General features: G+C 38.9%; 1 protein-coding gene across 3 annotated transcripts in view; it reads left to right on the top strand.

The window, feature by feature from the left end:
- The window catches only part of dock1 (dedicator of cytokinesis 1), a 472,808-nt gene that overhangs the window by 388,225 nt on the left and 62,438 nt on the right, over positions 1-22,145 (top strand). For all 3 annotated transcript variants that reach the window (XM_068002361.1, XM_068002362.1, XM_068002363.1), the window contains 4 exons: positions 2,491-2,610; positions 9,560-9,649; positions 9,750-9,854; positions 19,647-19,788. In XM_068002361.1, the coding sequence (XP_067858462.1) occupies positions 2,491-2,610; positions 9,560-9,649; positions 9,750-9,854; positions 19,647-19,788 (457 nt within the window). The remainder of the gene's footprint in view (positions 1-2,490; positions 2,611-9,559; positions 9,650-9,749; positions 9,855-19,646; positions 19,789-22,145) is intronic.

A 22,145-nucleotide genomic window follows, 5' to 3' on the forward strand; every position in this document is an offset into this window, starting at 1 on the left:
ACAGGCATTCTACTACTTGTAATTCTAAGTAGCATTTAATGCTAGTTTTACAATCAATATTTATTGTGCATAAGACTTGCGTCTATCGAAATAATTCACAGCAGAACATTATTAGTGCAACCATAAAATGGAATCTCACTTCGTCTGCCCTTGAATCTTAAAATAATTAATGGTCTGAGATGAGACATGATTAATTATGGTCCTAAGACCTTCACATCAAAGATCTTACAGTTCTTTTATAATAGACTGTTATTTGTGATTAAATCCCATCTAATTTTAAGCTCCCTTAAAAAAACAAATGGTGGGAAGACCATTGACTTTGTCTTTCTAAGAGCACAAGTTTCTGCTCTATAAAGTGGTGTTGAGATTATATGTGTTTGATATCCTGTATGTGCTGATTACTCCACTGTTCTAGATTTATCTCCAGCTGTTGAAAGTCAAGTGGGCTTTAGCAGTTCTGATACTACTTTGATCAGCTTCCTGCTGTTTCCCTGTATTGCCTGAGTAAATATATTTTCCAGATTAAGTTTGAAGTGCTGATCCGCAGATATTATTTGCCAATGGTTTCATATTATTCTTGGCTACATTGAGTCCTATACTACACAACATTCACATGGCGGTATGTCCCTGATGACTCATTTCTAACTTGAAAGAACTTGGATTAAGAGAAGGCTCATTTATTTTGCTCCTGTATGACCTGGATCACTCAATCCTTTCAGTTCTTTAATCACATAATCTAGCCTTTTATTCCCATAAATGCACAATTTTTATTTTTGCACCATATCCAATATTTGTTTTAATCCTTCAGATTTAATGGTTTATAATCTTCCAATCCCACTTTTAAGATTTGGGATACTGTACTATTTTTAAATTGGCCGGGTGCATTAAGTAGCAATTTATTCCCACATTTTATCACCATCTACAACAAGAGCAGCCCCCTAAATTCTGCTAGATCCTTTCTTCCAAATCGTGAATGCCTATTTTGTTCCTTACTGTCAGCATCTAATATGAATAATTCATTAATAGCTATTTTATCTCTTGTCCCTCAGATACTCTATATCACAGCTGATAAACACATTGACTCATGCATACGTGCAGCCCATCTGTGCTGAAAGAAGATTGGTCTAAACTCTTAGCTTCAAATGCTACAAAAGAAATTGTAAAAGATAAACAGGTCATATGCAAAAAAAAAAAAATTCACCCAAAAAAAATCAAGTGATTTGCGTAGAAGTGTTCCCAGACTTCGGCTGACACTGTATTTGGTTCTTGTGAAGCAATGTGAATGAGGAGCACTGAATTATACTATTTGCTTTCTCCTTGAATATACACTGAAAACTCAAACACAGTGGGATATACTGCTGCTTTATAGAATCATAGAAAGATTACAGCATGGAAGGGGGCCATTCAGCCCATCGAGTCCACGCCGGCTCTATGCAAGAGCAATCCAGCTAGTCCTACTCCCCCGCCCTATCCCCTTAGCCCTGCAAAATTCTTCTTTTCAAGTACTTATCCAGTTCCCTTTTGAAGGCCATGATTGAATCTGCCTCCACCACCCCATCGGGCAGTGCATTCCAGATCCTAACCATTCGCTGTGTAAAAAAAAATTTTCCTCATGTCACCTTTGGTTCTTTTGCCAATCACCTTAAATCTATGTTCTCTGGTTCTTGACCCTTCTGCCAATGGGAACAGTTTCTCTCTATCTACTCTGTCTAGACCCTTCATGATTTTGAATACCTCTATCTCCTGATTGAAAGAGCTGAAGGGACAGTCAGCTCTGTTCAATCAGAAGAAAACAATGGAACGACAGCATAAGTTTAAAAAATAAAATTAAGGGCAAATGTACGGATGCATTGATACTGCAGAAGCACAGAAGAACAAATGTAAAAGCACTTCTTGAAGGTCAGTAGGGTACATGTTACAATGGCATTGGCAATGCATTTTTGGGGTGGTGGGAGATTCGCAGCGTTGTGCCAGCTGTCTTAAGCAGTACATAATGATGACATTCACAATGTCATTGAGCAGTCTACAGGAGAATGAACTGTAACTCTAAAGACAAAAAGAAAGTCACTTTTGTTCATTAAGTGCTTAACCCTCGGTTTGCCAGTTGTCTACAATGGGCATTTGATAGGTTATATTTTCTGACCTTGCTGTTGACATAAATTATTTGCTTTATGCAAGTTACTAGGTCTGATGGCTTTTCCTACCAAATTGCAAATCAAAGTATTATTGTTGGAGCATGCATTACATTGCCACAGGAAGTAGTTGAGGCAGTGACCATTGGATCTTTTAAGGGAAAAGAATAGGGCATTAGGAATAGATTTGAATTGATCTGGCAAGGGCACAAGCACCGTGGGCTGAATTGCTTCATTCTGTGCTGTAAATGCCAATGGTGCAATAATCATGTTGATGTTGACCTGTGTAGAAATGTATATATAAATATATCTAAAATCATAAAATATACATGTTCTTTTATTGCTGTTTTTTGTTTAGTGGTCTGAACAGCCATGTGCAGCTCACCTGAATCAGAGAGATGAATATCAAGCACAGACCCAAGGACAACTGAAAGAACAGCTTTACCAGGAAATTATCCATTACTTTGATAAAGGAAAGGTAAAATGATTTTGTAATGCTGTATTAATATAAGATAATGTCACTGCAAAGACAATGTTTTCGGTTGCAATATTCATATTGATTGCCTGGTTTATAGGTCTGACATGATACTGTTGAGCCATCAGGCAAAGCTTTTTGCAAATACCACAGAAAAGCTTTTATATAAAGTGATGAATTGCATAAATAAGTATTCCATACTCTTACAAAATATCCAGACTAAGTAATCAGTAAATTGAAGTATGCCAGATACATACTTGTATTCAGCAAAATTCTATGGTCTGCAAGTTCTTGGGGCCCTACTCTCTGACATAAGTGCGGCAGAAAACCATTGTTCACCCTATCAAAAACTTCCTGTCAGGCATGCTAGCACCTGGTCTTGGTGTTGACTCCTGCTGATCCAAAAAGGAGCTTCTCTCCATTCAAGCACTGCATCCATGAGTTGAGATAGAGCCCTGTCTGTGAAATAAGCTCTCTGAGTTTGTGGTTTTGACATAGTAATCCCAAAATTGCAGCTGCTGCAGCTCCTTAACATTGATAGATGTTACATATACTAGTTAAATAGCTGTTAAGCCACTTTAAAATTTTGAAACTAGCACTATCATATGTCAGTCAGATTTCCAGTGTTGACATGTACATCCAAGTGATGAAAGATTACTCCCAGTGGAAAATACAAGGGATTTCACATGGAGAGATGATAGTGGTAACAAACCAAAAAATAAGAACATTAACGTTCCTAGATCCAGGAGCAGAAAACACCGCACTAATGTTACAGCCCTTCACCGATATGCCATCATTTGAATGGAATTCTCACTTCAGAGCAAGCCTGATCCAACTCATTTCCAAACCAAGTACATCTGAAAGGCTGTATGCCCAATGAAACTTAGCCTGTCCAGGCCAGGAGTGCCTGCATTTCCTGTTCCAGGCCTTTTTAATGATCTGGGGGAGCCACCTTGCCCCCTCCCCCGCAACCCCACCTTACTGAGTGCTGGCCTTCCCCCTGACGGGGTCTAGAACTGGCAGAGGGGGCAGGAAAGTGAGCCTCAGCTGCAAGCCTCACAGGTCAAGAATGTCTGGCTGCTCGTGGAGATCGGCAATTAGAAGACCTGACCAGATGTTAACATCTAGGAGGGAGGATGATTAACTTAGAAAATAATTCCTACCGTACGGTTTTCAGCCTGCCCCCAGAAACCCACAAACGCTGCGATTGTGCAAGTTTCGGGGGCAAGCCTGCACCTGTGCTGTGGTGTCCACCCAACATTGGATCCTGAAAGTGAGGTGAGAAGCTGGATATGCCTCCTTCCAACTGGGCTGCACCTACAACGGGTGCAAGCCAAGCTCAGCCCTCCCAGGAAACCCCCAGAATTCCCATGGTAGTGTAAAAGGGGATGAGATCCAGCCATCCAAGTTTCCACTCGTTTATCCTGACATTTGCGCCCAGGGAACTGGGGGCAAGTGACAGGAAAATCAGCCCTTTTATGACAACATGTTAGCAGTTAATAGCCCTGTAGCTAAAGAAACTGTATGTTCTGTATCGCAGAATAATTACAAATACCAAAGTGCAGTATTCTTTGATAATTAATGATTTCTGCTGATTGTATTATTCTTAAATTGATATTTTTATCTCAATCTGCATCCAATAGATGCAATGTTGGATTTAAAAGCCCCTGGTCTTGGGACATTTAACAGTCTCTGCTTCCATGGAGCTAAATTATGCTAATTAAAATACTTATATTCTTCCCACGCAATTTTGAACTGGATCAGACTAGTTTTTTTTAAACTGTCTCATTTGTTCAACTGCCAACACCGCCATAATCATAATCACACAATTTTTCATTGATTGTATAATAACATTAACAATTTAATGTCTTAAAAGGTCAAGTTTTCTATTTTTACGTGCACTTTACTACATAATTATTTTTTTTCCAAATTTTTTATGTTGCATGTGAAGCTAATGGAGTACTTGTTAATTGTACATTGGTTAATCTATTGACTTTACATATTTTAAATATTAGGTTAACCCCTGAGCTGCTTTACTGTTTTTAGAAGTTCCTTATCAGCAGGGCTATTGGAAACCTGTGGAAGATAGTGGCAAAAGTTGCAGGATCTTTCCCTTGTGGAGAAATTGAGGACTATTGTAGATATGTATTGGTGTTTTCTGTTGCTAAATCGGATTATTAAATTGTTTTATTAAATGCACTCTTCTCTCTCTCCCTCCCACCTCCCCCACCTTCCAAGTTACTCTGGCACTTATCCCCTCTTTTCATCCCACTGCACGCTGACACTATTCTTCTCTGCTCCCCCAACCCCACCTTATATGGGCACCCTCCGCTTCTGCAGGTCACCCTGGCACATTTCCTCCTCTAATCAATTCATGATAGTACTTTGCTTTCATGCCCTACCCACCTAGTTCACACTGACACTATTCTTGCCTTCTCCTCTCTAGTTTACAGCATTTGTTTTCCCAGATTCATCCTTCATCGTCGGCCTCTGCTCCTGCTTACTGCTCCTCCAAGGTTGGAATTCTGCTGCATATTGTTGGTTGGCACAAAGTTATCACAGGATCAGGAAGTCCTACCCACAGCCTGCAGCAGTACTCAATCTTATGGATTAGCAAATCAGAGCCAGGGATTGGAGCAGGGCACTTTTTGCTTGGGTTGGGGAGAGGGGGTCATGGTTTTCATGGATTCTGTAATAAGAACGCAATTCTTCAGTGGTCTGCTCTTCAGTTTATAGATTTCTTTTGAAAATAAGTTCACATGAAACAGCACATAAGAAATAGGAGCAGGAGTAGGCCATACGGCCCCTCGAGCCTGCTCCATCATTCAGTAAGATCACGGCTGATCTTCGACCTCAACTCCACTTTCACGCCTGATCCCTATAGTCCGTGATCCCCTTAGAGTCCAAAAATCTATCTATCTCAGTCTTGAATATATTCAACGACTGAGCATCCACAGCCCTCTGGGGTAGAGAATTCTAAAGATTCACAACCATCTGAGTGAAGAAATTTCTCCTCATCTCAGTCTTAAATGACCGACCCCTTATCCTGCGACTAAGCCCCCTAGTTCTAGACTCTCAGCCAGGGAAAACAGCCTCTCAGCATCTACCCTGACAAGTCCTCTCAGAATCTTGTATGTTTTAATGAGACCACCTCTCATTCTTCTAAACTCCAGAGAATATAGGCCCATTCTACTCAATCTCTCCTCATAGGACAACCCTTTCATCCCAGGAATCAATCTAGTGAACCTTCGTTGTACTGCCTCTAAGGCAAGTATATCCTTCCTTAGGTAAGGAGACCAATACTGTACATAGTACACAGTACTCAGGTACTCACCAAAGCCCTGTACAATTACAGCAAGACTTCCTTACTCTTGTACTCCAACCCCCTTGCAATAAAGGCCAACATACCATTTGCCTTCCTGATTGCTTGCTGTACCTGCATGTTAATGTTTTGTGTTTCATGTACAAGGACACCTAAATTCCTCTGAACACCAACATTTAATAGTTTTTCACCATTTAAAAAATATTCTGTTTTTCTGTTCTTCTTACCGAAATGAATAACCTCACATTTCCCCACATTATACTCCATCTGCCACCTTCTTGCCCACTCACTTAACCTGTCTATATCCCTTTGGAGACTCTTTGTGTCTTCCTCACAGCTTTGTATCATCAGCAAACTTGGATACATTGCACTCGGTCCCTTCATCTAGGTCATTAATATAGATTGTAAATAGTGGCATTGTGGCACCCCACTAGTTACAGCCTGCCAACCTGAAAATGACCTGTTTATTCCTACTCTCTGTTTTCTGTCCGTTAACCAATCTTCTATCCATGCTAATATACTACCCCCAATCCCATGAGCCCTAAACTTGTGTAATGACCTCTTGTGTGGCACCTTATCGAATGCCTTTTGAAAATCCAAATTTACTACATCCACTGGTTCCCCTTTATCTACCCTGCTAGTTACATCCTCAAAACACTCTAATAGATTTGTCAAATACGATTTCCCTTTCATAAAACCATGTTGTCTCTGCCTAATCATATTGTGATTTTCTAAGTGCCCCTTTACCACGTCCTTAGTAATAGATTCCAGCATTTTCCGGACTACTGATGTCAGGCTAACTGGCCTGTAGTTCCCTGTTTTCTCTCTCCCTCTCTTGAACAGCGATGTTACATTTGCTACTTTCCAATGCACTAAGATCATTCTAGAACCTAGGGAATTTTGGAAGATCACAACCAATGCATCCACTATCTCTGCAGCCACCTCTTTTAGAACCCTAGGATGTAGGCCATCAGGTCTGGGGGATTTGTCGGCTTTTAGTCCCATTACTTTCTCCAGTACTTTTTCTTTACTAATATTAATTTATTAAGTTCCTCACTCTCATTAAACTCTTGGTTCCCCACTATTTCTGGTATGTTTTTTGTGTCTTCTACTGTGAAGACAGATACAAAATATTTGTTCAACATGTCTGCCATTTCCTGATTTCCCATTACAATTTCTCCTGTCTCAGCCTCTAGGGGACCAACATTTACTTTCACTACTCTTCCTTTTTACATACTTGTGGAAGCTCTTACAATCTGTTCTTAAATTTATTGCTAGACTACTCTCATATTCCATTTTCTCCCTCTTTATCAATTTTTTTGGTCATTCTTTGCTGGTTTCTAAAACTCTCCCAATCCTCAGGCTTGCAATTCTTCTTGGCAACATTACAAGCCTCTTCTTTTAATCTAATACTATCCTTAACTTCTTTCATTGGCCACAGATGGATCACTTTTCCCGTGGAGTTTTTATTCCTCAATGGAATGTATATTCATTGAGAAATATGAAATATTTCTTTAAATGTTCGCCATTGCTTATCTACCGTCATATCTTTTAATCTAATTTCCTAATCAACCTTAGCCAATTTGTCCCTCATACCTATATAATTGGCTTTATTTAAGTTTAAGACTCTAGTTTCGGACTTAAGTACGCCATTCTCGAACTCAATGTGAAATTCTATCATATTATGATCACTTTGCCCCATGAGATTACTAATTAAACCTGTCTCATTACACAAGACAAGATCTGAAATAGCCTGTTCCCTGGTTGGTTCCATGGTGTATTGTTCTCGGAAACTGTATCGAATGCATTCCATGATACCATCCTCCAAACTACTTTTGCCAATTTGGTTTGTCCAGTCGTTGGTTTGTCCCCCACAATTATTGCATTACCTTTGTTACAAGCTCCTCTTATTTCTTGATTAATACTCTGTCCAACAGTAAACCTACTGTTAGGGGATCTATAAACTACTCCCACCAGTGATTTCTGCCCCTTGTTATTTCTTATCTCCACCCATACTGATTCTACTTCCTGATCTTCCGAGCCAAGATCATTCCTCACTACTGTATTTGTATCACCTTTTATCATCAGGACTCCCCCCCCCCCCCCCCCCCCCCCCCGCCTTTTCCATTTTGTCTGTCTTTTTGAAAAGTCAAGTATCCTGGAATATTTAATTCTCAACCTTGGTCACCTTGCAACCCACATCTCTGCATGCCCCTCCAGAAAGAATGAGTTGACACCTCAATCAATAACAAAAGCTTCATTGTACTTTGCTGAACTTGGTAAATGCCCTGTTCGTTGAAATAGACCATGAAACGTAATGGAATGGCTTATCAGTCTATGTGTGTATAATCACCAATTTAACAACCATGCAAAAGCAAAAGTTGGATAGCAAATCTAATCACAAAAGTTAAATTGTATTTTTTTCTGTGCAGAATAATTTGTAAGTGCATTTGAACGGCATGGCATTGTATATGTATGCCTTCAAAAACATCAAGAAAAATTTATACATCCATATTCTCTTGATGTTCACTGGTCTAGAAATTGGACCACGTAGCACCTGTTTTTCAGTGGCCACGCAGCCTACCATGGTCCCAAAATGGTGGGCAGGAAGCATGAGCACACTTCTGGCTGGAAGTGCGTTGCCCGCCATATTGGGTAAGGACAAACAAGAGGCGTCCGTTACCCATGCCTGCCGCAGGCGTTAGCCCTCTCCTTATGCAAATAAAGGGCTTAACGCCTGATTGAGGCCACCGCTCCAACATTGGTTTGCCCTGTCCCGGGTTGCACTCAGGAAGACAGCCATAAAGAATGCCTGCAACAAAGAAGGTAAGTAACTTACCTGAATGTGCTGCCGGGAGGAGCAGGAGTGTGCCTCCTGACTTCACATTAAAGGACCCTCCCAATTGCCACCACTCCCGCCACCCCACCTTATGCCCCTGAGATGCCCAACTTCTGATCTCCCACCCCTGCCCTGAAATGCCCGACTCCCGATCTCCCACCCCTGCCCTGAAATGCCCGACTCCCGATCTCCTGCCCCGCAACTCCCGATCTCCAATCTCCCACCCCCATGATTCCCGATCTCTGATCTCCCACCCCCAGCCCCAATTTCCCAACCCTCCTGGACGCTGCAATCTCCCAACAGTCCCGATCTCCCGGCCGCCGCAATTCCCGATCTCCAAACTCCCACCCCTCGACCCCAAATCCCAATTTCTGCCTTATTGAAATTTAAATCTAATCTTCTGATGGTAACCTGTGCAATGCATGCATGCACTGCAAATCAAGAGCATAATGTGAATCCAGGATGTTTCACTCCCGTGGACAGGTTGAATGACAACAGAGTTCTTCTAAGTATAAAATGATTCCAGAATTAAGCTGTTTTTCTGGGACAGTGATAGTAGTGAGAATGGATGTTCAGAACTTTCAAATTGTGGTCATTCAGAGTAAATAAATGATTGCACAATTCTTTGGACAGAAATAATCAGAATCTCATCTAGCAAAAAGAATTATTGAAGTGATAACCTTGACATAACTGCTAAGTGCATAGAGATTAGTATTGAGTATTTGGTAATGAGTAATTAGAAAACATTAAGTACTTCACTTTTGTGTTCCATTTTCTCTCTTGCTTATCAGATGTGGGAGGAAGCCATTTCTTTAGGCAAAGAACTCGCAGAACAATATGAAAATGAACTGTTTGATTACGAACAACTCAGTGAATTGCTGGTAAGACATTAAATGGCAGATCATACAAATAACATTGTAATTATTTTTTGCTTGCATGAGCTGTTAATCATTCAGATTTCTTTGTGGATCACTTTTACAGCAAAAACAAGCCCAATTCTACGAGAACATTGTTAGAGTGATACGAGCAAAACCGGATTATTTTGCTGTTGGATACTATGGTCAAGGCTTTCCTTCATTTATTCGGGTAAGACTTCGTTCACTTTTAATTTTTGAGACAGGTGTAGAGAAGATTTTGACCACTCTATCAACAGAAAGGCCTTAATTAATTTGTTTAATATACTGGTACTCATTTTACAGTGTTGTTAATAGCCTAGGCACATCTACGTTTTTTTTAGTTCAGAACCACTGAAATGTTTCCAAGTCATGGAAAGAAAATTGGTGGGAAAAAAAATGTCGTGTTATGAATAACTGACTGCAGCATTGTACCATGAACCTCGAGATGATTATGGCATTGATGAATGTTATAGCAGTCATAATTTATAATAATTTAGAAGCATAAGCACTCATGAACAAGTTGGACAAGAGCCAGATCGTATTGAAGCCATAAACGCTCTCTAACATAGATGTTTCTTTTTCCCTGCCCCTAAAGCAACTGTCAAACCTGTTGAGTTGGTGCAGTAGGCACATCAACTTTTATGGTGCTGCTCCATCATCAGAACTACCTTGACAGGTTTGATGCTTATTCTTCAAAATTAATATTTTTAAAACATTTCTATTGTTTTCAGCATCGACACATATTAAACTTAACACCTAACTTTGTCATTATTTCTATTTGCCAAAAAAAATCCTGCTTGTCTGTTTTTTGAGTTACTCAGTGCCTTTATAGATACACAATACAGAGAGATAGACAAGACTGGCACCATGTTGAGTTAATGAGTTCCTTCGAAAGTTATTAATAAAAACTATAGGCACACAAAGTACATACAAAGGAAGGTGAACTTATGTATTTGCATTTAATGAAGGAAAGGTCATTGCTATTTATCTCTTAGATGAGATTTTTGGATCTGAATTTAGACATCTTTGTGGGAGCCGCACACTTCAACATTGCATTTTCCCTTCCACATATACCATTCAGAAGCAGTTTTAACTTAAAATGCATTAATTTGCATAATTTTAAACTAATGATCTCACGAATGGTGCTGACAGTTGCTCAAGTAATGTTTTCGAAAAGCATTGAATAATACTGAGCAAAGAATTATTTTCAAGAACCTGGTAAAATAGCACAGGCTTTATAATTGTGATTCTCATACATCAAAGATAACATTTTCAGCTATATTGAAAATGGATTTATTTTGAATGTTTTTTTATTGAGGGTATATACCCTCCATTGAAGGGTAGCCACCCTCAGTTTTCTGTATTTTTAGGTTCTATCTTGTCCCATGCATCTTGCTTGCTTGCTTCTGGGTAATGACTTCTTTGGCTGGCCAGTAGGGGATGCATGGAGGGTTCTTTTCCCTGCTGAACGCATTAGTGCTCATATCAGCTAAATTCTTTGGGAGAGTGAATTAAACTTATATTCTCCCGCTCAACTTTACAATTGCAGGTTATAGCATCACCATGTTGTCCCTGAAAATGTCAGTTGGATAACTCCACTACTAACCATATTTAATCATCAATTTTGATAGAACAGGTAGCTTTTTTATTTTTTTCTTCGACATGGATTTCAGAAAGTTAGTACATGCAAAGTTTTTTTCTGGAAAATATATTTTGCATATGAAAACGTTTTTTAAGCATGTTTATGGATGAGGATAAAACAGACGACAACTTATACTTATATAGAGTCTATAACATCAGAAAACATCATAAGGTGCTTCACAGGAGAGTAATAAGACAAAAATTGACACTGAGACAAACAATTAGGTATTAGGAGGGGTGATTAAAAGCTTTGTCAAAGAGGTAGGTTTTAAGGAGGGTCTTAAAGGAGTAGAGGGAATTGCAGAACTTAGGACCTAGATGGCTGAAGATACGGTCACCAATGGTGGGGCGAATGGAGTGGGGGACTCACAAGAGTCCAGGGTTGGAGGAACGCAGAGTTCTTGGAAGGTTGTAGGGCTGGAGGAGGTTACAGAGATGGGGAGTGGTGTACCATGGAAGGATCTGAACACAAGGATGAAAATTTTAAAATTGAGGCATTGATGAACCGGGAGCCAGTGTAGGTCAGCAAGCACAACTTGATGCGGGTTAGAATACGTTAGAAAACAAGTTGGCAATGGAAATATCTGTTCTAGTATAAATATTCAATACTAATTAGCATGCATAAATAGGCATAGTAAATTTAAATTATGTACTTTTAAAATGGTTTGTGAAAAATAGGAAGCATGTATTTGTGGTGATATTTTACCTTTACCGTTTGTTGATGAATTTGCCACCCTAAGTAATAAAGTATATGAATATCCCCATAGTATATTTTGATCTACTGCAGTCGTATTTTTAGATATTTTTCAAAAATTTTCCCAGTATTTTTGGCACTGCTCATATATAACAATAGATTTATATTAATAAGGAATATGGAGATCACTGTATACAAATATGGTGTATTTTTAATGCTTATTTATTTTCAGTAATTATAAAACAAAGCATTGATGTTTTAGATATCCTTATGTCAAGGAATTGAAATAATAAACACTTTATTCAGCATCTCTTGAGTCAAGGCATATGATGAAAGAGAATATAGATGATCTAATATCAATAAAATCTATCAGGTCATATATATTTGGGTAAATTTTAAACCATGAGTGTACTGTGAAGTTTGGAACTGCTTCAATCATAGTTTTAATACAATGAATTGCTGTAAATCTTGCAGGTTAGAAAGTGCAATGCACCCTTTGCATCGAGATTTATTCTGTCCATAATTTAGATTCACTGAATGTTAATCTGTAGAAATGGATTATATCATGATCACGTGAGATGCAGCATGTTGTTATGAATACTTGAATGATGTTGCACTGGGTGAATGCATTGCATGGCTGAGTTGGTGACACATTGACATTCAGAAAATGTTTCAGATTGCCGAGTGTAGTACTCAGTATTCAATTTGAACTGGTGAATATCTAAATTTTCAAAAGAAGATTATGAAGGCTGCCGATCCATTATGAATTGGCAGAAGGTGAGGAAATCTGACTGGTTTTGTGAGTGAGGTGATCATTTTCAATTTTCAAGATATCTGTAATGCATTGCTTGACAAATTTCATGGTTGTTGTAAGTTACTTCTAATATCCTTAAAATTACATTATTTTACTTTTTGTAAGGGGCTAATTTCCAGGAAGGCATATTGGTAATCTAAGGTCTAATATTACATCTTATAGTTAATGGGCTGCTTTTCAATTTTAAAAAAAATATTTGATGAAAATTACACTTTTTTTATTTATATATATATATAATTTCTCTATTGGAGAGCCAGCAATAGTTCATCCCATTGAAATGAATGTAAATTTTGAAGGGCCAAATGTCATTTTTTTCTTAAATAATTTTGTGTCTCATTTATAAATCTTATGTTAAGCAAAAATCAATTTTGTAAAATTTATACTGTGTATGGGTTGAATATTTGTAAATCATAGTTTAAACAAAAATTAAATTTTATTCACAATTTAAAGATTTTCATTTTACTATTTGTATAATATGTTACTTGTTATTTGTTCAGCCCAATATCCCTTAATTTTGAAAAATGTTGATCTAACAAATACAGAAAATCTAAACTAACATGTTCATCATTTTCTGTAATTTACATAGGTTAGTACGTAGAATTACATAGAATTTTACAGCACAGAAACAGTCAATTTGGTCCATTAGGTCTAGGCCACTGTTTATGTTCTATACAAGCCTCCTCTCACCTTACTTCATCATTAGTACAACCAATGATGCTGATTAAATGGTATATAATGCTATACTTTTAGCTTAAACTGATCTTACAAAGTTACGGCAAAGTTTTCAAACTGGACATTAGTTTCTCTGTCACAGTGAGAAAGGGTCCTCAAAATAATTTTATATGATCAGTTCTATATAAAGTATCTTATTCAAACATTGTAAAACATGCTCTTATGTAAGCTTCAGTGCCCTTTTCCCATTTATCCCTTAACTTACTTATGTGTCTGAATTAATGAATGCTCTGCAGCGTTACTTGTGAGTTAGTGCAAAGATGCCAACCTAGAAAACTAGCAAAAGCTGATGAGTAAAAAAACAGCCCAGACTATAAGCCTATGACATGTGAAAACAAGTAATTACACCAAGGGTGAAATTATCTGAGCCACCACATCATCTGTAGGGTCTCCCATGCAGCAGGCAGCTTGTCTGAAAAGCAAGATCACTGTTTTCCAGTAGGTCTTCCACTGCATGCTAGGTCTCACCATTGGCGAGGGCACTCGGAAATTTTCCCTTAAAAATGGAGGGAGACGTGGTCTAGTAACCTGAGTTTTAGGTAAACCCAACATTCCTTTACACGTAATGGAAGGAAAAAAAGCATATGTACATGAAGTCCTAAAGTACCTTTTAGTAACTTGATCCTGTATCCCCTTATTCTACTATAGTTTAATTTAAGCCAAGAGGAGGGATGGAAGAGTTGAAGGCAAAAGACTTATTTTCTCGGGTGATTTATTTGAGGGCATGACCCCTCCAAAAAAAAATTGATTTTTAATTGTCTATTAGATGCATTTTTCAGTATTTTGGAATCTAATGAATATGGGCATCCCAATTTTTTTCATATAAAAAGGAAGGGACAGTTACTTAATTTCACAAAATACTCACAGATGAGGAAGGGCATTTGGCCCATCTTTGTTCACCCATGCAGAATGAACCTGAAAACCCCCCCATTGTTTCTTAAATGATTCCAGAATTTCCACCTCCATTACTCTATCTGGATGTTCTTTTACACACAAGTTGATCACTCTCTGCAGAAGAAGAACGTCCTCATATCAGTACTAAAATAACCTTTTACTATTTGAGCCCGAGCGTTTGTCCCCTTATTATTCCACAACTTAATGTAATGGAAACTTATACTCTGCCATTTGGGAATAATTTTTTTTTGTATTTTAAAACTTATTTTTGCCAGTAGCAAATAATCTATTGCTGGGACAAAGTTGGTATGAATTTTCTTCTTTAACAATATTGCGTAATAAGGAATAGGGAATTCAAAGCTATTCTTAATGACAATAGTGCTGAAGGCATCTTCTCTACAGTTCCCCCCCTCCCCCAAAGCACTGCTTCTGGCTTTTCTCATCTTTCCTCCCACCTCCCTAAAGCACCATCCCCAACTTCCTCCTCCCCAGTGCCAATTCAGAGCTCCTACCCCATCATTAGATTAGGAATTCCTGCCCACAGTATTTAGCAGAGGGAATCGCTGCAGCACCAATAACAGGTTTGGGTATGAGTTCCAGAGCAGTGCATTAGAAGCCCAGTCTGTGCTGATTTTTGTCTGTAAACATGGAAAGTGTCCCAAAACATTGACTGATTGTAACAAATGCTTACTGTCGGTGTGTATGCAGTGGTATTGAAGGTCCAGAGATAGTCATTGAAATAGGAAACTCATAGAGTATCTTCAGGGGAATGAAAATATGTCAGATACTGAGTCTAATCTGTTCCAGAAACACTCTGCTTGGATCAACTCCAAGACCGCAGCTGACGGCAGAGGAGATATTTAATGTTTTCTCTCAGAGAGCGTGTTCACAGTGGCATATGTATAGTCACTGTTAGTTATATTGATGAACAGCAATGGGAAAATGTAGCCGAGAGCGTCAGGAGAAAAGCTTGACATCTTTAGTACGTACTCAAAGTTTATTAACCACAAGGTAATCTCATTCTTTCAAATTCTGAAAGATCATTGATTGTTCTTACTGGTTTCTCCTTCTTGAAGTTTAAGACAAAATAACTCTGGGCAACTTGTGCTTTGTAGTTGTGTTATATAACTTTCAAAAAAATATGTACCAGTATTTTTACAGTTTCATACTGCAGTATTAGAATTCGGTCCGCTTCTAAGAGGAAACTACGTCAAACTCAGAAGTGCAGAGTAAAGCAGCTTGAATGTCAACTTCAGTGGAGCAACCCCTAAAGTGTCAGTGCAATTTTTCCAGTTCTACCTCCAGCCACCCTTATGATCTTTCTTTGTGAGATTGCCCATTTGGGGACTCACCTTCATGTGTTCACTTTTTTTTAATATCTGTAACTACTGCTTTCCTTCATGTCTATTTATGTCCTATGCTGCTACTTTACAATCAATATTCATGTCTTATCTTTGTGTTCCTCTTTAAGTTGTGCAAATTCCTCTGGACTTCCCGATTGGTTCCCTGCATAGTTGACCCTGCATTCACATTTTGAGTGACATTTTGCTATGTTTTCTGTCCCCCTTACATATTTGTGGGCCATCCTCCCCATCAAAAATCTGATCATGACATTCCATTAAAGATGTTATCAATTAGTGCACTGCTTGGAGAATAAATTAGGGTAATCACAACTATCATTGAGCTATTTTACACAAATATTGCACACTCGGCAGCTGCGTTAACAAACATTTCAACGTTCATCCTGGTTAAATGACTCATTGGCCGCTTACAAAGTATTCTTGTTGACAGCTTTTTTTTATTTACTGCTAATGAAATTGTATTTTCAAAACTGCATGTTCACAGAATGTTGTTAGGTTGGAAATCATGATGAAAATGAGGCACCACCATTTTTTTTTAATAAAAAAGAAAAACATGGATCAATTTGTGATAACTTGTGTCCAATTTCATACTAGGAGCTGAGTTGAGATTGCCTAAACCTATTTTAGATATGACCCTTACAGCTAGCAGAGAAAACAGACTGCTATGTCATCAGTCTGGGCTTTATTTGAACCCCGCTTTCCGACGTGAAATGACTCCGCAGCAACTACATATGAACATAAGAATTAAGAGCAGGAGCAGGCCATTCGGTCCCTTGAGCCTGCTCTGCCATTTGATAAGATCATGGCTGATCTGATTGTGACCTCAACCATACTTTCCCATCTACCTACTATAACCTTTGACTCCCTTGTTAATCAGGAATCTATCTAACTCAGCCTTAAAAATATTCAATGACCCTGCCTCCACCACTCTTTGGGGAAGGGAGTTCCACAGACTCACGACCCTCTGAGAGAAAACATTTCCCTTCATCTCCTTCTTAAATGGGAGACCCTATATTTTTAAACTGTGGCCCCTAGTTCTAGTCCCTCCCACAAGGGGAAACATCCTCTCAGCATCTACCCCTTCAAGTCCCCTCAGGATCTTATATGTTTCAATAAGATCACCTCTCATTCTTCTAAACTCCAATGTATACAGGCCCAACTTGTCCAATCTATCCTCATAAGATAACCCCCTAATCCCAGGAATGAGTCAAGTGAACCTTCTCTGAACCAGCTCTAAGGCAGTTAAAGCAATTAACTCCTTGTACCATCCAATTCCCTTAGCTGCCATCTGTCTCAGCACTTTGTGTACAATGAAGAAACATTTGAGTGTTGCTCACATTTCTAGTTTTGGACTAGATTTTGTCGATAATTTTATAGTACAACCAAAAGAATTCAAGTTGTCAACAATATTGTTATCCCATTCATATTATAGTACTTGAAAGAAAAGTTGAGGCGTTCTCCCAATGCAATATTATAATCTGGTTTATTCCAACACACCTTTTCTCCCGTGAATTCAAATAGCTATTATATGTGTGATTTTACTGCAATAAATATATTTCCTCCAAATTTAATTGCTTTCAGTAAAGATAATCGTAATCAAGTTAGTACTTACCATGTAGTCCAATATGAAATCTCTGTTCAATTTAGACATTACAAGTGAAGCTAAAATGTATGTTCACACTCAATTATAGTTGTCCTATGGACATAATGTGAAAGTTTCTATTGGAACTTGTCTAATGTTGTTGGCTTCCATGGAAAATATTACATATTATCAGTGCAACTTATTCAAACAACATTTCACAAAAATGTCTGCAATGCACTTTCTACCATGGCTTTTGAAACTCCAAGTTTAAAATGTCTTGCGGTTGTACACTGTCAATCTATTGAATTGTCCTTTACACTGATTCTTAAGTGAACCAGAGTAAATCAAATCGATACAAGTGCTGCAGTCCTTTGAACAGCCAGAATTCTCATTGTGTGAAGGTTAAAACGGATTCAAATTTTTCCTGAATTTTTAATTGAAAACAAAAAGAATATTCTTTCCCTTTCATTCAACCTGCACTTACAAATTGTATTTGTCATCACACTGGGAGAATATAATTCACTTGTCATTTTGACAGTTAGAAATTTTAAGTTTCCTCTTTTAGTTTCTGAACACTTAACAGGAAAAGTATACAAACATTTGTAAGAATGACCAAAAATTTGCATTTGTATATACTGTTATATTTTGACATTAGATGCTTTTTATTTTAATAAAATATATTTGGTCTGATTTTTGGGTCCAGACTGCCACATTTTCAATATACAACAAAAGAAAAATCTATTGGGAGGCAAGTTTAAAAGTAATGCCCGAAACGGGCATGAGGTCGGCGGAGCGGCTGCTCTACCTGCCCGTTCGTGCCAGCGTGAGGCACAAGCCACTTTGAGGCATTGGCCTCATTAGCATGCCTCCGGCGAGCTGTGGACGCCAAGCAGGTATCCAGCTGCAGCTCGCCAGATCGGGGAGGGTGGGAAATTGGCCGGCTCCCACTCTGAACCGGTGGACAGGTTGGACCTTGGGGAGGGGGGTGAGGAAGGGAGGGCGAGGGGGGGCATCCCAGGGGTGGCCTCAAATGGGCCAGCATCAAGCCGGAGATTTTTGTGAGGCCAAGAAGAAGAAGAGTTTCCTGGGCCGTTTTGTGAACGGCCTGAGCAGTTCCTTTGAAGAGCGCTGTTGCACGGCGCACACTCTGCCCCTTTGTACCTGAAAATTGCAATTGGGGGTTCTACAGTAGCGTGGGATAACAATTTGCATATTTAAGCACCCTCTCACCTGTTTCAGGCGGGTGGGATGCTCGTCCATTTACAGACCTCCTTAAAAATTGCTTCAGGCGGACCTTAGGCGTTAATGGGTAGCTGAGATGGCCCTTGACTTTTTAAATGCTGGCTGCCCATTTTTCAGGCGAGAAATGGTTGGCTAACAGTTGAAAATGGATCCCTAATTCTTTTAAACCGAGCACTGCTAGACTGATTTTTTTTGTTGAAAAATAAGTTAATAATATCTTGATGAAAATTAAATTGTTGCTACTTAAATAAAAGCTATATAGACCAATAAAGTAAAATTCTGCAACACTATGAAATATGTAATATGTTCTCCACTTTTATTTGCCAATTATCATATATCAGTGGTGCCCTCTAGAAGAGTGCTAGTAAGGTGCAAGATCCTCTTTCCAGTAGCATTCCCATCGTTTTCTGTTGGAGATAATAAGGGACGGGTGGCAGTGCTAAATCCTGACATCAGTAGCTGGGTACTCTTGCCTAAAGAAACTTGTGTGAGAATGAATGGGATGGAACAGAGGTAGACACATGATATGAGATGGAGAAATGGAAGGAATGGAAATGAGACCAAAACTTTGAAGAAGGAATTTCATAGACATTGATAGGTTGGGGAACTTGCAGATGGGAAAGGGTGGACAAAAACACAGAGAAGTTGACAGACTTTGAACAGGACAAAAGGGTGACTCTTGAATATATGGATTAAAGGGAGAAGAATAGAGGAGGCCAGAGCACAACTTTGGAGGTGTGGAGTGGCCAGGATAGATGGAAACTGGTGACTCCTTTTGAGTTCATGCCAATTTGAAAATTGTGGAAAAAATAACAACTAATATTCGCGTCACTACAGAGCAAAAGATTGCTATGAAATGGTAATATGCCTTGACAAAGATTAGTTAGTGATAGATTTCACTATCTTCTCCATCTGTACTGTACAGTGAATCTGCAGAAGAGTCAGTGAGCCTGCAGAAGAGTTAGCTGTTCTGATTAGTTACAGAGCTCCATAATTTTTATGTTTAAAAATATTTTTTCTAGAACAAGATGTTCATTTACAGAGGAAAAGAGTATGAGCGACGTGAAGACTTTGAAGCAAGACTATTCACTATTTTTCCCAATGCAGAAAAAATGAAGACAACATCTCCTCCAAGTGATGACATTAAACATTCTTCTGGACAGTGTATCCTTAAAATGTGCTGGCATGTGTATTTTTTGGAGGGGAAGGGTTACTTTCCTGAACAAAACATCGCTTCAATTTTTAAAAATACGTATAAAGAAAGAAAATGTGAGCGTACATGCTAGTAGTGTTTATGTAGTATTATCACTGCATTTATTCTATGTATTGGAACCAATATGCTTCTTGTGCATCACATTTAATTTATAAGCTTAAACCGCTTCCACCAGTACCACTACCAATAATGTCATTATAGCCAACAGCACTTCACCCTAATTTTTAAATAACTCAAAATACTCTCTCCAGACACAACCCAAATTTAAAGGGACAGAATCTATAATTGTACAGCTGGGTGGTTATTGCAGTTTAAATGAAATCTTCACGTGCCAATTATGCTTTACTGAAATCCCGGTGACAACACTGCATCATGTTCAAATATGGCTTCTACAAATATCAGAATATAACAACTTGTTCAATGTTTTGCATTTTTTCCTGGTTAAAACTCTCCTTAATCTTGCTTAAAGCAAATTCGTGTCAGGAAGGGTTTTCGGTTAGATTAAATGTCAAAAAGTTGCTTCGATTAAAAAAAAAGTTAGAATTTTATTGGTTATTTCAGTTTTCTTTGTACTGAAAGATGACTATTTGATATATCGCTTCAAATCTGGTTCACAATGTTTATAATCTAGTAGGAGCTCTGGTACAATTATATTTTGTGGTCACAGTCTAATTGCCTGGAGATAGAATCATAAAAAGGTTACAGCACAGAAGGAGGCCATACGACCCATCGAGTCCGTGCCGGGATAGAGAAGATTTTAGGGCATGTTTATTCCGAAACCATGTTCCATAAATAGACCATTTCTTCCTCATATAAATCATGTACAAGATAATTTATTTAGAGTAATGCACATTAACAATGGTACAAGTGAACCTCTTTTTTGATACATGGTGAAGTATCAGCACCTATATTTGTCTACGGGAGTTTATGATTTAATTACTGTTTTTACAGTACATATAAGAACATAAGAAATAAGAGCAGGAGTAGGCCAATCGGCCTTTCGAGCCTGCTCCGCCATTCAATAAGATCATGGCTGATCTGATCCTAACCTCAAATCTAAATTCATGTCCAATTTCCTGCCCGCTCCCCGTAACCCCTAATTCCCTTTACTTCTAGGAAAGTGTCTATTTCTGTTTTAAATTTATTCAATGATGTAGCTTCCACAGCTTCCTGGGGCAGCAAATTCCACAGACCTACCACCCTCTGAGTGAAGAAGTTTCCCCTCATCTCAGTTTTGAAGGAGCAGCCCCTTATTCTAAGATTATGCCCCCTAGTTCTAGTTTCACCCATCCTTGGGAACATCCTTACCGCATCCACCCGATCAAGCCCCTTCACAATCTTATATGTTTCAATAAGATCGCCTCTCATTCTTCTGAACTCCAATGAGTAGAGTCCCAATCTACTCAACCTCTCCTCATATGTCCGCCCCCTCATCCCCGGGATTAACCGAGTGAACCTTCTTTGTACTGCCTCGAGAGCAAGTATGTCTTTTCTTAAGTATGGAGACCAAAACTGTATGCAGTATTCCAGGTGCGGTCTCACCAATACCTTATATGACTGCAGCAATACCTCCCTGTTTTTATACTCTATCCCCCAAGCAATAAACGCCAACATTCCGTTGGCCTTCTTGATCACCTGCATACTAACTTTTTGATTTTCTTGCACTAGGACCCCCAGATCCCTTTGTACTGCAGTACTTTCCAGTCTCTTGCCATTGAGATAATAACTTGCTCTCTGATTTTTCCTGCCAAAGTGCATAACCTCACATTTTCCAATATTGTATTGCATCTGCCAAATCTCCGCCCACTCACCCAGCCTGTCTATATCCCCTTGTAGGTTTTTTATGTCCTCCTCACTCTCTACTTTCCCTCCCATCTTTGTGTCATCTGCAAACTTTGATATGTTACACTCGGTCCCCTCCTCCAAATCATTAATATAGATTGTAAAGAGTTGGGGACCCAGCACCGACCCCTGCGGAACACCACTGGCCACTGGTTGCCAGTCCGAGAATGAACCATTTATCCCAACTCTCTGCTTCCTGTTAGATAACCAATCCTCCACCCATGCCATAATATTACCCCCAATCCAGTGATTCTTTATCTTGAGCAATAATCTTTTATGTGGCACCTTGTCGAATGCCTTCTGGAAGTCCAAATACACTACGTCCACTGGTTCCCCTTTATCCACCCTGTACGTTATGTCCTCAAAGAACTCAAGCAAATTTGTCAGACATGACTTCCCCTTCGTAAAGCCATGCTGACTTTGTCCTATTAAATTATGTTTATCCAAATGTTCCGCTACTGTCTCC

This window comes from Heptranchias perlo, chromosome 21, assembly GCF_035084215.1.
Source record: "Heptranchias perlo isolate sHepPer1 chromosome 21, sHepPer1.hap1, whole genome shotgun sequence".
NCBI classification, from domain to species: domain Eukaryota; kingdom Metazoa; phylum Chordata; class Chondrichthyes; order Hexanchiformes; family Hexanchidae; genus Heptranchias; species Heptranchias perlo.